Source organism: Ciconia boyciana, chromosome 12 (assembly GCF_034638445.1).
Source record: "Ciconia boyciana chromosome 12, ASM3463844v1, whole genome shotgun sequence".
Classification (NCBI taxonomy): Eukaryota; Metazoa; Chordata; class Aves; order Ciconiiformes; family Ciconiidae; genus Ciconia; species Ciconia boyciana.
The window spans coordinates 9,136,393-9,151,956 of record NC_132945.1 but is presented as its reverse complement, the minus strand read 5'-3'; the positions used below and the strand labels follow the sequence as shown (position 1 = coordinate 9,151,956).

General features: G+C 40.2%; 1 protein-coding gene and 1 non-coding gene across 4 annotated transcripts; both read right to left on the bottom strand.

Annotated features, from left to right (window-relative positions):
• Positions 1-4,572: 4,572 nt before the first annotated feature.
• On the bottom strand, positions 4,573-14,428 carry PABIR2 (PABIR family member 2). 3 transcript variants are annotated; one of them, XM_072876947.1, is made up of 10 exons: positions 13,906-14,428; positions 13,325-13,403; positions 11,953-12,009; positions 11,534-11,577; positions 11,399-11,453; positions 11,071-11,172; positions 9,679-9,767; positions 9,045-9,106; positions 6,549-6,645; positions 4,573-5,432 (listed from the first exon to the last, which is right to left on the bottom strand). In XM_072876947.1, the coding sequence occupies exons 1-10, from the start codon at positions 14,019-14,021 to the stop codon at positions 5,282-5,284; spliced, it is 852 nt and encodes a 283-aa protein (XP_072733048.1). In that variant the 5' UTR covers positions 14,022-14,428; the 3' UTR covers positions 4,573-5,281. The 3 variants fall into 3 exon arrangements, with proteins under 3 accessions (XP_072733048.1, XP_072733047.1, XP_072733049.1); XM_072876946.1 differs by having other exon boundaries at positions 9,045-9,109; positions 13,906-14,426; XM_072876948.1 differs by having other exon boundaries at positions 5,293-5,432; positions 9,045-9,120.
• LOC140658764 (small nucleolar RNA U109) lies at positions 5,517-5,661 on the bottom strand. The gene has a single exon (XR_012044861.1). It is a non-coding gene; the product is annotated as a small nucleolar RNA U109 (small nucleolar RNA).
• Positions 14,429-15,564: the final 1,136 nt, after the last annotated feature.

Genomic DNA, 15,564 nt, shown 5'->3' with positions numbered 1-15,564 from the left:
AGATGATAGTTTTTGGACAGAAAGGAACTGCTAGACAGTCTGGTAGCACTAACGGGCCTGTTGAATCACAGGGGATCGTTACTGCAAACTGGTATTCAGAGGCTGAGACAGGCCATGCCCTCTGTTTGTTAGAGATGAACGAAACTTGTGGTCTTTCAGTAATAAGTTCTTACTTTACAGTAAGAAGCGTTTGGGGGCGAAAGCATAGTGGATTTTGTTGCTGTGTTACTAATGATATGTTCAAAAGACTATTGCCTGCATTTAAAAAAAGAGCCTGATATCAAACCAGCCTAATTGGTTCGCTAAAAATATGTATTTCTTTGTTCTGTGTTTTTGGGTCTTATTTCTTTTAAAACCCCACAAGCTTTTGTGATCACCAAAGCTAACATGCATTCTTTGTTAATAGCAAGAACCTCCCTACTCTGCATTTCCAAACTTATAATGCAAGAAGAACAAAACAAATTGTTCCAGGTTTAAGAAGAACATGTTGGCCCTGGCATGCTAATCAGAGGCAAGACTCAAACCCAAGGCCCAACAGGCCTCATATCAAAAGGCTTTAAGATCTAAAAGCAAGTAATAAAAAGCAGCTTTAATGCAAAACGGTTTGGATTGAAACAAGAGACTTCCGTTAAATGCCCAGTACGCTAATAAAAAGGATAGCCTTGAGGTACACATACAAGTTAAAAGTGGAAGTTGTGTGCATCTGTATTTATGGGAATGGCAGTGCCGAGCCAGCAGCCCGGTCACTATAACCCGCTTACATGAAGACTCTTCATCCGCAGCAGGAAGCAAACCCAGGCTATCATGCTTAAACCAGTTCTGCAGCCTATTTACTCCCTCAGAAAACAGACCTGCCCTAAAACAACATCTACTTCTGATTTTAGCCATGAATTAGATAACCAGCCCTTAAGGGAACCCAACCACCAACTCCTTGCCCTCTCCAAAACCGAGACAACTGCTACTCTAATTTTGACTGGCAAGCATAGCTCACTCTTTTGGGGGTGGATTGAGCAAAACAGTCTTAGACTTGCCAACAAGGAATGTTTTCCTGTAAGTTTGAACAGCACAGGCCCTCATGAAAGTCACAGTTGCTTGAAAAACACATTTTTCATTTGAAAATAAGTTGGATAAGATAGGTCTATGTTTAGGGCTAAAACTCTCATTTATAGTCAAAGGAGCTAGTTACTACATCCTTCTGACTGGGTCATCTGGTACCTTCAGTTACCCATCTCACATCAATCACCGAATTTGCTAAGGATTATTTAACAGATCTCAAGAGAGACTGAAATATTGAATGGTAGGCAAAGTCCTTTTTCACTTACTATGGACAGTTGCCATTTATTTAATAGCCCTGGAATACAATTGGCAGTTTGTATAGCTCCAAAAATATTTCTTGGCCTTTACTCCAAAACAGCAAATGAAACAGTCCTATGACTTCATGAAATATTTGAACTCATATTAATGCAAAGCTTTTTTATTATGAAGTTACCGGGAAGATTATATGCAGATGAAATTCCTCCAGGAAAAACAAGTTCTCATCTTTGTTGTCACACAATATATTAGCAGGGTCTACAGATAAGAATGTGAATATTTGCAAAAAATAATTTCCCAAGACTAGTCTATTGTGTTTGTGCACCAGAATATGAGAGTTCCAAATCCGCCTAAGCCTGCTCAAGTTAACCTCTGCATCCAGCCCCCAACATGGTTCTGTCGAGAGAAGTGTGCCAAGTTAAAGCCTTACATTTAAAATGTTTTTAGCATTCTGAGTTGTTAAAATGAGTACTCTATTTTTATCATTACTTTAAAAAATAAGCCCACTTTACTGGTTTTATACAGTATAGCTTTCCTTGTGCATGTCAAGAATGAGTTTTCCAATAAAGTCTGCAGGACTCAGATTTACATCCTCACCCACTGACAGTTTAATTACTTCCATTGTAGGAGAAAGTATTTAATCACATACAGTCAGAAAAACAGCCCCTTAAATACAGGCTTTTGGGCCCATGATCCTCAATTTGAAATTCAATGAAGGACAATGAAACATGCATACTGTGATCCATTTCCTGATTCAGAACACTTGATATTATCAAAACATACAGAGTTCCACAGCTGACACACACATTTTTCTAAACCATTGGTAAAATTCTTCCAGCATTTTAAGCCCACAAAATGAGGATTCAGTGTGCTTCGGATATGATCTAAAGGCAGTGCTAGTCGACGAGCCATACAAAGACCAACATCGTAACGCTGTGCTAATTAACATTAAAAATAGTCCATCTAAAACGCTGCGTGAATTACGCTGGTATTTGCTGGTATTTTAACTTTCTTCTCAGCAGTTACAACATTAAAGGTAAGTCATCACTAGTGATTCTCAGCAATAGGTATGCATTAATGGCTCCTTATTAAAAAAAAAAAAGGAGGGGGAGGAAAAACAGGAATTCTCAGACACTCATCATGGCAATTCAGCACAAATAAGTGTGGTGAAGTCATAAAAAACAGTTGTTAAGCATGTCAATAGTTATATATTAAAGCTGACTACCAGCACCAGCTGGTCTTCTTCCCCAAACTGGTATCTAATTCATTACAGACAAGACAGTTAATAAATCCAGAAATGCAACTTTTAGTTTAGTCAGAGTGTGCTGTACTAGCCTTCACACTGCAATAAGGATTGATTTGGGAAGCAGCAGCAACTCACATGCAGTTAAGTGCAAATATCAGCTATCAGACTGTTAGAAAACTTAGTTTTAAAACAAACAAGTGGCCTTACAGCTATCTGTGTGAAACAGAATAGGGTCCTAGACAGGACCTATTACATTACACAACAACATTCATTCTGAAACAACAGACACAGCATGCGTGTATTACGTATATATTTTATAAAAGAGCAACGTCTTCTGGAGTGGAGAATAGCCAGAACACTAAGAAAAAAATGCTGTAACAAGAGTGAATATTTGTGCGTTTGCTTTATGAAGCTTACATTCTAATGGTTACAAAGGCCAGCACTTATATAAGACTCTCCACTAACAAACAAATCTGGAATACATCAATTGTACAGGTAAGTCAGCCAAAAATAAGCAATAGCTATGCTCTTCTCAGTTTTAAGAAAGCATGCAATAGGTTTCCCCCTTCTGCCACCCCTTGTTCAGATTTCTAAATCACAGTACCAGTAAAAGCATGGTATAATGAAACCGGGGCACAGGTAACAGGCTGAATTTTATCACAGACTGTTTATCAAGATTTTGCAAATGTAAAAGCAGCCTTCTTTTAGCATCAAGAAGGCAGAGAAGATACAAGCGTGAATAAAAAAATAATTAAGCCATTTAAGACATCAAAAATTCAAGAAATAGCACTGTGCATATACAAATAAAATTAACATTCAGTACTGTAGAGCTCATTTAAAAATGGCACCAATGGACAATATTTTACAATATGCACATTTATTTGAGGTGGGGAACTAATGCTCCACAGGTGAAAATGGTAATACAAATAATAGTGCCACTGTTGGCCCATTATGGCACTTCTTACAATTTAATGGAAACACTTAAAAATAATCTGGTACGTACACATCTTCTGGAAACTCAACTGCTTCTTCAGAACAGAAAAAACTATGGTTCTCCCCCTCCCCTTCTTAGCCAGACAGTATTGCCAGAGATTGTGCTCACATTTAAAGCACATAACCTTACTTTAAATTCAGTGCTATTTTCTTTCAAAAAGATCAGAAGTTGTACTTTTAGATAACAAAAGCATTTATGTTACAAACATTCAAAAATGGAAGCTTATGATTCTGGCAGACAATGTTGCGTATTAAATACAAACCAGCCAGCAATTACTGAACATAAAAAACTTATTCAATCATAAAAAAATACTATAATTCATCACCACAGACTTTTTACATAGTTATAAATAATAAATAGCATAACACAGTAGATTACAAACGGATTTATTTTGCCCCGTTAAAGTCTTTAAAAAGTAAAATATCTATTGTCTTACCTCAGACTGACCAAGGTACTGTATCAAGACTACTCATAGCTCAAATATAACTCCTTAGCCAAACAATTTGCAGAGCTTGTATTCAATCCAAACTTTTAAGTCTTTCCTCGGAAATCAAATGTTCACTTAGCTGCTTGCCCTGCTCATGACCAACAAAGGTACAAATGCTGCACACAGCAGCCTCAAAGCATATTACTTTGGCTGCCATCTCACAGCAGAGTTGGGACTGCCCACAGCACCTGGCAATGGAGCACACACCTCGGAAAGGAACATTAAGGAAAGCAGCATCGATGACAGATTCTGGTAAGCACTCTATAAACAAGCTGTACACAAAGGACTTTTCCCACCCACCCCTCTGGTTTACATTCCGTAATTTTGTAACAATGTCCCCTAAGGCACAAAAATACCTATGACCTCAATGCCACAGGAGACATCGATGGTGCCATACATGGTTCTCCTACACAGTAGTTTAAATAACTTGGTTATCTGCACTGTATGTCTTAGATCAAGGCATGGATTAATTTTCCTTGGCCAAATCTTGCTGAATATTGACCTTATTTCATACAATCTGTAGGATAAAGGATCTGGGGAGAGAACTATGCAGCTATTTTAATTGTGTTCGTAGAGTATTGTTATTTCTTCACTAATGGCAAAAGTGCCAGTCATTATTTTGTTTTGGGTTTGGTTTTTTTGGGGGTTTTTTTTTTGATTTTTTGTTTTTAAATGTAATAGAGTGAGATTTCCAGACCCACTGTGGTCTTCTGTAATAAAAACGACTAGCAGCACTAAGAAAAAAAAACACTTTTTTTTTCTCTCCCTTCTGTAGGAGAATTTGAGGCTAGCGACTGAAAAAAAGCAAGAACAGTTTTACTCAATGGTAGAAGTGCCGGAGAATAAATTAGTATTTTCAAATCCTTCTGAACCAAATTATTTCCCTAGACATAGTGACCACAATAATGATAGAAGTATTTTCCTAAAATTGCGACACTAATAGGTAGATACCTATTCTCAGAATCAAAAAGTGTATGCAAGTTCCTGAAAGCAAAAAATTAGTATAATCTGAGCAGACATCTTGTTTAAAAAATAAATTCGTAAAACCAGACATTAATATGGTCTACAATGTCCATTAAATGGATAAATCAAAATCACTGGAAAGTCGCCAAGGATTACAGTTACAATAATTTTTCCTTTTAATAATCCATATGTTAATGGTTCAAGGATCAGAGTTCGTTTCTCTGTACAAGTGTACAGTAAGTGAACAGCACAGCCAGACACTGACTCAGAACTTATTAAGTCACTTAGGTGAGAGATCATCCATCAAAATGAATGAAGAGCATGAGTTTGAGCATGTTACTGGAGACTCTGTGGTTATGCTGCCTTTAGTCAGTGAGTCAGAGGAAGAGCCAACGCTGCTGCTACTCCCATCAAGAATATCTGAAGACAGGCTGGGGAAAAAGAAAAAAGTTATTTAGTAACACGAGCATGATAACTTCGTGTACAAAGCTAATATACTTTTGCCTTTGTAGAAAAGATGTAGGAGACCTATACTACCACTCAGTCTTTACTGCAAGACTGGCAGCCCTGAAGACTCCTTGTTTTCTGTAGCATGTTATATATATATTCATGCTCCTTATGGGAATGAGGAGCAGAATTTATTTTTTTTTTAACATGCAGTATAAATTATGACTGATTTTAATCAGTTATAGAAAGGAGGTGACAACTAACAAGAATAAAACCTTAAAAGGTTATAGGAAAGGAATAATAAGAATCTAATCCGCAATGCAGCAAAGATGTCATTAATTAGCTAGTATGTTCTTTAATGTTGCACTACTCAAAGCAAGATTTTGAAACCCATTCTTCCCTTGTAAGTAAGGAATTCCTGTGTTTGGATTTCAAAGTCTGGATACAAGATTCCAGAGGGCACATAAACTGATGCTTTTGCAATTTAGCTGGAAGCAACATGAAAAAATATTTCTAGGCAGTTTCAAGTCTGTAGGTAAACTGAAATTATAGTAACACAGAATTGATATTTTAGAATACTTAGTATCTGATTCTTAACACAAAAAAAAACTTGGCTTTTTATGATCATAATACAGAAAGGAGACAGACTATAACACTAAAAATCGTGAATGTATCAGCATGAACTCTGTAACTGCAGTTAATTATTCACACACACATTTTCGAAGTGTTCAGATAAGTACCACAGATACTATATGACCACTGCCTACAACTTACTGAAATGATGAAGCATCTTTGAGGCGAAGTAACTTTGCTTATGAACCAACAGGGATTTGTAACATTTATATTCAGTATAAAAGTTCTCATACATAAAATCTAGGCTAGAGTCTGCTCAGGAAGAACTGATCAAAGGAGCAGGAACACTGTCACACTATACCACCACAGGAATAGTTCCCAGTAATATGCATACACAAGCTACACAAAGTATTTTTTTCTGGAAACAACAACAACAAACAACAAAAAACCCAAAAAACAAAACAAGAAAGCTTGTGATAAATGCACATGCCCTGTTTCGGCATTTCAGGGCACATGAAATATTTTACCATGAACTGAGATCTGTCAGATGTGTAACATCTGGAGAAAGCATGTTGGTTGTTCCTTGAAAAAGTCTCTTTGGCTGACTTTCAGTTTCCATTTCACCTAAGGAAAATAGTGCAAATAATCAAACTCACTTAAGTCTCTGGAACGTCCATTTACTATTTGTCTATTGTAAAAGAGAGGTTTGTCCCACAATAGAGCAAGGTTGCATCTGTAACATGGTAAAGTCCTCTAATTCAGTCAACCAAGCACTTGGGTAAGACATTAATTTGATGCTAGCTGTTGTTTAACCATCCAGTCCATCCTTAATGTAACTAATGCTTCAGCAGTATCTGAGGGGCTGCAGAGATCTCAAAGACACACAACCAGACACTTGCTACTTAGACTACAATCAGACAAAATAATCTAAAGCAAACTAATTACTGTGACTTAAAATTAAGCAAGCAGTTGAGATGAGGCAACTGACATAAGCCAAAATACAGACATTAAAATCCTTAGTGATTATGAAAATAGGAATGCCAGCTTGGTTCACAGTTTCACCCTCCTGTGTACAACAAATTCTGATGCATATGTACACTTTTACAGAAAAGCTGAATAGAAAAAAAAAAAGGCATGTGTATACATTTCCACTTACTCATCATGGATCAGGCTATCTTTGTACCTGTAATCATCTACTGACATTAAAAGATTAAACATGATGGAAAGAATTCATATAATCTGTTTAGTATGATCTGCCCTGAGAATGAGCTAGCTCATTAATAGTTTCTGTACAAGAGACACATTGGAAATACCATGAACTTGCCAATAACAAGCTTAAAAAATCCTCTCAGCTACAGTATATTTTAATTTTTAGTTTGGCAACAAAAACATACGAAATGGAAATAAATTTTCTGGCTTTTTACTTAGACTTCACAGCAGCTGTGGTGTCAGTTTGCGAAGCTGACAGAGGTTAAGCATTATAGCAAACCAGTATATATTAATATGTTATGCAAGATAATTATACTACCACTCATTTTATAAAAGACTGACAACCCCCCAAACTTCCTATTTCCTTTAGCCCACAGGGATACATTCCCTTCTTTGAAGGGAAGGAATAACAGCCTCTATCAAGCAGAATGGGCAAAATACATTTATAAAACACCTGGTCTTATACAAAAACGAAGAAAACCCAAACCACCAACTTCGGTAACTCTTTTGCCACTCGAAATTTCACAGAGACAAATCTGCACTGCTACAACACATTGCACAGTATACCAGTATTAATTCCCTATAGCAGTGAAACATTCTTCAATACATGGCTTTCTTCCCTCCACATATCATGATGTCAATTTGTTACCATGTCACGTCTGTAGAATATGAACCATAAAGCTACTGCTAAAATTCAGAAAATAACAGGATTATGTATTTAGGAAAATAAATTAGGTTCATTTAACTAGATTAGACATTTTAAAATTAAGTAACATTTTGAAAATTCCTTGATATTTCAAGTAAAAAAGGCCAACTCATATCTCCACTTTGTAAAAGATGTTCCACAAGAGCACATGGATAGGTTGAGGAAAGCTTGCCCTTTACCTGCACTGTTTTTAATACAATCTGCCTAAAGCCTATTGTAAAATGATTAAAGTAAACTCACACAGTCTGAATATCTATTTGCTATTGATCGTTGAGCTTGATAAACTTTTGTCCAATTTTTAATGCCTCTAAAATTCATAGAAAGTAACAGCCAAGTTAGAATTGGCATCTATGAGAAAACTTGTCTCTCTCCCCTGTCAATTCAATATAAATTAGACAACATTCTTCATCTGATAGGAAAAGCAGTTCTAAAAAAACCCCAAACAGTAACTTTTCTCAAAGGCTAAATATAATTCTTGTAAAATAAAAGGACATGCTTTTGGTGCAGTTAAGAATGCCTAAGTTAAGAAAAAAATGCAGAAAGGATAAGCATAGCTAGAGGCACACTTGTAAATATCTCAGTCTTACAGTTCTGCTATAGAGACTTGTTCTGGGATGTAATTTGAATATCCTTAACACAGAATACTTCCAGGAAAGAATACAGTTTTCCCCCTTCAGGAGGAAAGAGCACTGATCTATTCCATTTCTCTAAGCACTCACCTTCTGAACTTTCAGAGTAAAAACAAACATTCAGTACTAAGTTTAGAAGATACTGCATGATAAGCAACATTCCTAAGATGATCTGAAGGGTGTGCACCGTACAGTGATACTCTTTGGAATGTCAGGGCTTACGAATATTCATAACATTTAATTTGATGTGGAATAAAGTTTGCCTCTTTCAAGCAGTAGCTGCTTTTAAAGTTTTTCATTCTTGTGTTTTAGACTAGCTACTTTACATTGTATAAGTTACGACTGGCAAATTCCAGTTCAGTGTGGATACAAGTGCATTATATTTACAGAACAAGAAAAAAAATATGGAAGAGAGAAAAATGTATCCAGCTGCAAAACTACAGCCATATTAAAACATCTGATAATATAAATACACATACCTTTTCTTTTAATGGGGCCAAGAACACTGGGCCTGATACAGTTGATTGGACTTTGACTCCTCCTGCTAGAGAGAGACTACTGATAGTCAGGTCTGTAAAGGTTCCAAGTTTGAACACCACCATACCTAGCATCAAATCGACACAACCATATCATATGAGATGTTCTCTAAAACTATTCCTGCACAACTGGAATGCTTACGGAGTCCAAATACATAGATAACAAAGAAGTGCTGCCTGTTACAGCAGATTATCTGCCACACAAAGTTGTAGTAAATTTTCTAGGGTCTTCTTCCCTTAGTGCATCACATCCTCACTACAATCAATTTCTAAACTGTGTGTAATATTTATGTAAAATTGATATGGTGACAAAGTTAATAAACTTCATTTGAAGTACCTAGGAATTTCCCCACAAGTTACCAAGTCTAGTTTAAAGCTGACACAGGCTCCTGTAAGAGCACCCACATAAAGCTACCATTGGTAAAGGCTGAACTTTCAGAGCATTTTTGTGTGGCAACACTTCGGCTATTGTAAAACTAAAGTCTTTTTAAATGCCTTAACATGAGCTTTAACTAATCTTTGTGCTAGCCTTGGAATTTCAGCCAATGTATACCCGTTACTTGCAGATATTACTTACTTGGAGAATCGCCTTGTTGGACTGGGAATAGGACTTGGAGGTAATCCATTACTGCTCACAAACATTTGCAATGATGGTGAAAAACATTGCTGCAGAAAAAGACACATTAAGATGCTTCAGAATTTCCTTTTAAATACTCAGGTGTTTCCCCCCACCCTCCAAACAAAACATCCCCAATTAAAGAAAACCTAGTAACAGAATAAGGCAGAGATGATCAAACGCAATCTTAGAAGCATTAAAACTTAACTTGCAAAAATATACTGGCTAATGCAATACTGCTCAGATTAACCTAAAATTCAAACCCACAAGAAATCTGAAATTGAAATAGACACTGTTTTCCAAATAAGGCAGTTTTCTGTTCTTTCTGTTACATTTAGAAACAGCAGTACAGTACTCAGGACTTACTTCTTTCAAGGGGCTTGTTAAACAAACAAGTTGAGTTTACTCAAAATACATCTGACCTGAAAATTTAATACAGTATTCCAGAGTAGAACACAGTATTTAGCTCTGTGGTTCTGCAGTTAATCTGAGCTTAGCCCACGAATGCCCACACCTAAGCACAAAAATATTTCTGTCAAGTTATCTACTACTGCTTTACACTCATGATTCCAAAGGTACAGGACCCACTGCCAGCATCAGTGTTATACTAGGAACACATTTACCCAGCACTAGTACGTGGCTGCTCCATGCATCAATACTGGTAGAGGCATGCAATAAAATAGTAGCAGGACAAAAGCAGAACCACAAAAGAAGGTGACAACAAGGTCAAGCAGCCCATCTTTAAACACAGTTGCCAGTCTCTGTGCTACATTTCAGTTTTCCAGTCCTCACTGGAAAAGATACCAAAGATCCACCTCTTCCCTTTTTCCAGCATGTGCCATCAGCCTTCAGTGCAAATTCAGCATGCCCAAGTCCTTATTCACAGTGAGTTTACACCTTCCTTTCCATTAACTGATGGATGTATTTTCATCCTCCTCACCACAGATTTGCAGCTTCTGGTCTTTGCCTACACTCTTACTCTACACATATGATACATTCCAATTTTGGTGCTTCTTCCCCAGCATCCCCTCACTTATGTAGCTGAAGATCATGGCCAAATCTGATTACTCTAATGACCTCTTCCAGCCTCCCCCGAACCAGAACCCCAACCCATCCAAACATCACACAAATAGCAGCAACTGAAAACATTCAGTGTGACAGAACTGGCACACTGCTTCAACTCTGCAGGCTCTGAGATGGTAAGCACCTGATTCTTCAAAACCAATAAAATGTGGGTTTGGGTTGGGTTGTTGTTGTTTGGTTGTGTTTTTTTTTTTTAAACTATCAAACAATTTGTGAAGTTACACATGTCTTCACAGTTGTTTGCTCAGTTTGGTATTTCACTTATCCTACCTTTCCTATTCCTCTTGTAGGTGAAGGTGCAGGCGAAACTGGAATGAAGTCTATTCTCTTTGGGGAGGAAGATTTCTCAGACTTGTCCAAGTCATTGTCGCTCTGTAAATACAAGGTTTCAGACTTAACACTGGCACAGGACGTTACCTTAGAATCCAAGGCATAAGCTTCTAATGGAAAGTCATTGGGCCAAATGCATAAAATAGCTAAAGCAAATGAACTTAAGTTCTTCTTAAACTATTTTCACAGTTAATTCCTCTCTTTCCCTTAAATTCATTAGTTGAATGTAAAAGTAGAATTAAATAGGAAACATCGATAAAGAGATTACCAGGCTCAAGCTTTCCTCCCATGACTGGCTTATCTGCATTGCTGTTTGCACTTCCCTGGAATACAAAAAATCCGATCAGTAGCTACAAAGAAGATAACTCTGGCTATTTTATCATCTTGTTTCAATAACACTCACCTTTCATGTGCTGTTTCTCTGTTCATTAAATCCACTCCTTCCTCCTGCAGGAGATAAATGTCATAAGTTTTCCCATAACATTTGATTCATCACAGGTACTCGGAATAACACTCGTGATTCAATAATTTGCTGCTAGAATTGAAATATGAACAGTAGGAGCACTCCAGAAAGAAGAGACTGCTACCAGCCCAACTCACCATTTCTCTTGAATGAAACAACACTTCAAAAATGCAAGGTAGTTTAAACATGACAACAATAAGCCTTGCAAGGACACTTCCTTGTTGAAATTAAGTCTTAAAAAAGACTCCGTTTCCTCTTGAAAAACTCAATAGGAAAGAAACTCCCGTTATGCAAGTACTTCAATATGATATAATACTTCTCATTCCGTTACTAAATATACAGATAAAAATTACACTTACCCTTCTGATCTGATGAAGTCGGCTACTAGGAATACGAATAGGAGATGATGACAACAACTGAAAAAAAAGTGACAGCCACAATGATTAAATCACACATCAACAGCTTGCATACATCCTATTTGCCATCACCTACATTCTTAGTGAATTAAAAATGCGCCATACAACTACATGTGGATGACAAATAAAAGAAAACACTGACCTTCAAGAGAAAAGACTTGTTTTCCCACTTATAGATTAATTCTATCACTCAGTAAGTGGCATAGATCTCAGACTAGCAAGCAGATACTGCTTAGCATCTCAAATACACAAATGCCATTTAGACAAGTAAGGTATTATAAATAAAACTACGAACATTATAGAATTCCCTACTGCCTAAAGTAAGATGATAAACTCCTGTACTAACTTACTCAACCAGTTGGCTATTATAAAGGAGAAATCTCAATGTTTCAGCTCAGTCTTGAACAACACTCCCTAAAACTTTACTTTTGCAGTTTTTCAGTTGCATACAATTTTACACATCTAATTCCTCTGGAACTTTGGCTACCATCACATACAAATGGGCCAACAGTTCCCACTCAGGATGTCCATGTGTCTTCCGTAACACCTACTGATTGGAGTTCCAAAATTTTGGATTCTTATTTTTAAGAAATCTCACAACAGAAGATTTTGAACTAAAATTCCATCTTGCTTTTTCTAAACAGAAGACATAGAAGAAACGTATTTCAGGACTTTAAGTTCTACGGATTTTGAGAAAAGCAATACTTAAATCTTCACTGCCCTCAGATGAGAAAGAAAAATTTTAGTGGAAAAGAGCATATAGATCCCCGAGTTGACAAGGGAAGGGTGAAAAAAAGAAATGCAACATCTTTGAAACTGCAGTACTGTACACTACCAGACTTATATAACAGAGGGCAGAACATCACCTAGCAAATAGATTGCTGCTCTTTAAATTATTTCCTGATGTCTAGTGTTCAGCCTTTGCAAAAAGAAGAGCGGCCCTGTCAAACAAACAGGTCAATGAAGACCTGTGACTCTTCCATTTTTAAAATACATTAAAACACCCTTTCAAGACTTTTGATTGTGACAGCTGCTTTCTCTTCCAACCCATGGTCATGTCCAAATTAACTTTAAGACTGTACTTAATACTGGGAATCCCATATAACTTCAGCTACTGTTCTCTTCTAGGGGACATACGGTCAATACACGGGTATTATTTCACTGTAGATTGCAGTTACAGGTGAAAAAAATGCATATTCTACAGCCTGGAAGCTTGCTAGGATGCTTAGTGCAAATACAAATCAAGTTTAACTTCATTTCTCCAGCCCAATTATTTTGTGTTAGGTGTAACCAAAACATGCTTAAGATTCCTTACCATACTGTGACGGCTCATAACTGTTGTACTGTTCCTGCGAGTCCGCAACACATAAGGCTGAAAAACCTGCGAGTTGTCACTGGAGGGGGAAAAAAGTTTTGTGAACAACTTTCTAAGGTGTGCGTTACCTAAAACTACACCGTGCTACGATACACACTCCAGCCTCCAGCGGGCGGAAAACGTCCATTTTATTTCAACAGAAGCATGACTTTCACTGAAGGAGCCCAGCAACCACTTTTCTCCAGCTTTCTCCTCTGGAGACCCGCGCACTGCGGTTCTGCAGTTACAAGAAGTAACTCGCCGCCCTGACTCGAGCATGCCGAGAACCAAGCGACACGTTTCAGAGGCCTCCACCACGCACCAGCCACGGCGCAGGGCGAGCTGGGGGCCTGCACGGAGCACGGCCAGCAGCGGGGCTCGGCACGCTCCGAGAGCGCAGGGGCCCGGCTGGCTGTGGCGGCGGACGATGCCGCTGGAGCAGCCGAGCCCCGCCGGGCAGGGCGCTCCCGGGGCGGGCCCAGCTGCCGCCGGGGCGCCGGGACCCGCCGCTGGCGCCGCGGGCCGGGCCGGGCCGCGCTCACCTGAGCCCGTGGATGAGGGGGGCGCTGTTCGATCTCCTCAGGCCGCCCCCGTCGCTCGGGGCCGCGGCGCTCCCCGGCGGCAGCTCCAGGTCCAGCTCCATTTTCTCCTGAGCCATCGCGGCAGCGGCGGCTCCGGCTCCTCCCGCTCCGCCGCGACGCCCATTCACTGCCGGCGGCCGCAGCGGCTCCTCATGCCGCCGCTGCCCCCGGCCAGGCGCGGCGCGGCCGCCCCTACAGGCCCCGCGGGCGGCGCCGCAGGCAGAGTCGGGGGGCGCGCCGGGCCCGGCGAGGGGGGCGGCCCCAGCAGCGCCCCATGCCGGGGGCAGCCCGGAGGGCGGCCCGTTCCCCCACCCGCTGTCGCTGGCAGACGAGCTCCCCGCGCGCGGCCCCGCTGCCCGCGCCGGTGGTGGTGGTGGTGGTGGTGATGGTGATGGTGGTGCTGCCGCTGCCGCCGCCGCCGGAGGGGAGCGAGCGCCTCGGGCCGGACACCCCCCCGCGCCCGCCGCCGCACAGCGCGCGTGCGCGGGAAACGGGGCGGAGGCAAAGCTACCCGCCTCCCACGACGCATGCGTCCTGCAACCGCATCCCGCCACTGCGCATGCCCAGGAGACCGGCATCACGCCCGAGCCCCAGCTTCGGCTGCGTTCGGACTCCCGAGAGCCCCCGGAGGACGAGGGCGCGCGGAGTGGCTGAACGGGCAGGGCGGGTGTTTGAAACGGCACAATGGGCGCCGAGGGCAACGTCGCGTCAGGCGGGGGCGTGGCCTGGCGGGGGCCGCGGGTTCGAGTCCGAGGGCGGCCATGAGGCTGGGCGTGTTCCTCACCGCGGCTGCCGCGAGAGCAGGCAGCGTGAGCGGTCCTCGGGGTTGGATTCCCCCTCCCCAGCTTAAATCACGCAGCCTTTCCAGGGTTTTTCCCAGCTTTGTGTTGCTGCTGAAGAATGTAATGTGTTTTCTGTGAGTAACGAGAACACGAGCCTCTGTGCCGTTTTCAGAAATCCAGCATAAGTTCGTTATGAGACATGTGATTCGAGGTCTTGGTTGTATTCGGGTTTTGGACTGACCTTAACAACTCCATTCCAAGTGATCAAAGCATCTAAGTTTGTGCTTACTGACTTTTATTTTCTAGTATTTTTCGATAAGAACAATTGCAACATAGATTTGTCTCTTACATGTGAGGCGTCTTCAGGGTGTCTACCAGCACCAAATTCAAAAAGGTTTACATTTTCTCCTGGGAAACAGCAATTCTTTTTCCAGAGCACTAGGTACAGAAACAGTTAACATAGAAATGTTAGGATTCTTCATCATTTCAACTTTCTTAAGTGGGAACGTGGCTATATGAATTATTCTCTTACTTCAAAATTACCAAAGGTAGATGTTCCTAGATAACCGAGTAGAACTATTGCTTATATAGCATGCTACTTATTGTGGTACCTCCCTGCATTTTTTTGTTACTCAAGACTGAGTCGAGTGTATTCTATTCTTCTATTTCAGAGACAGTGTATATGTCTCATCAACTGGTTTTGTTGATGCTCACGTTTCTGGCATTATAGTGACATTATTAACGAAGAACCTTGTGCCTATTAGGTACCTGAGAGGAGTTACAGCCCCACAAGATTACATTTTAAATATTTTCAGGATTTTTCAGTATGTATTTATAT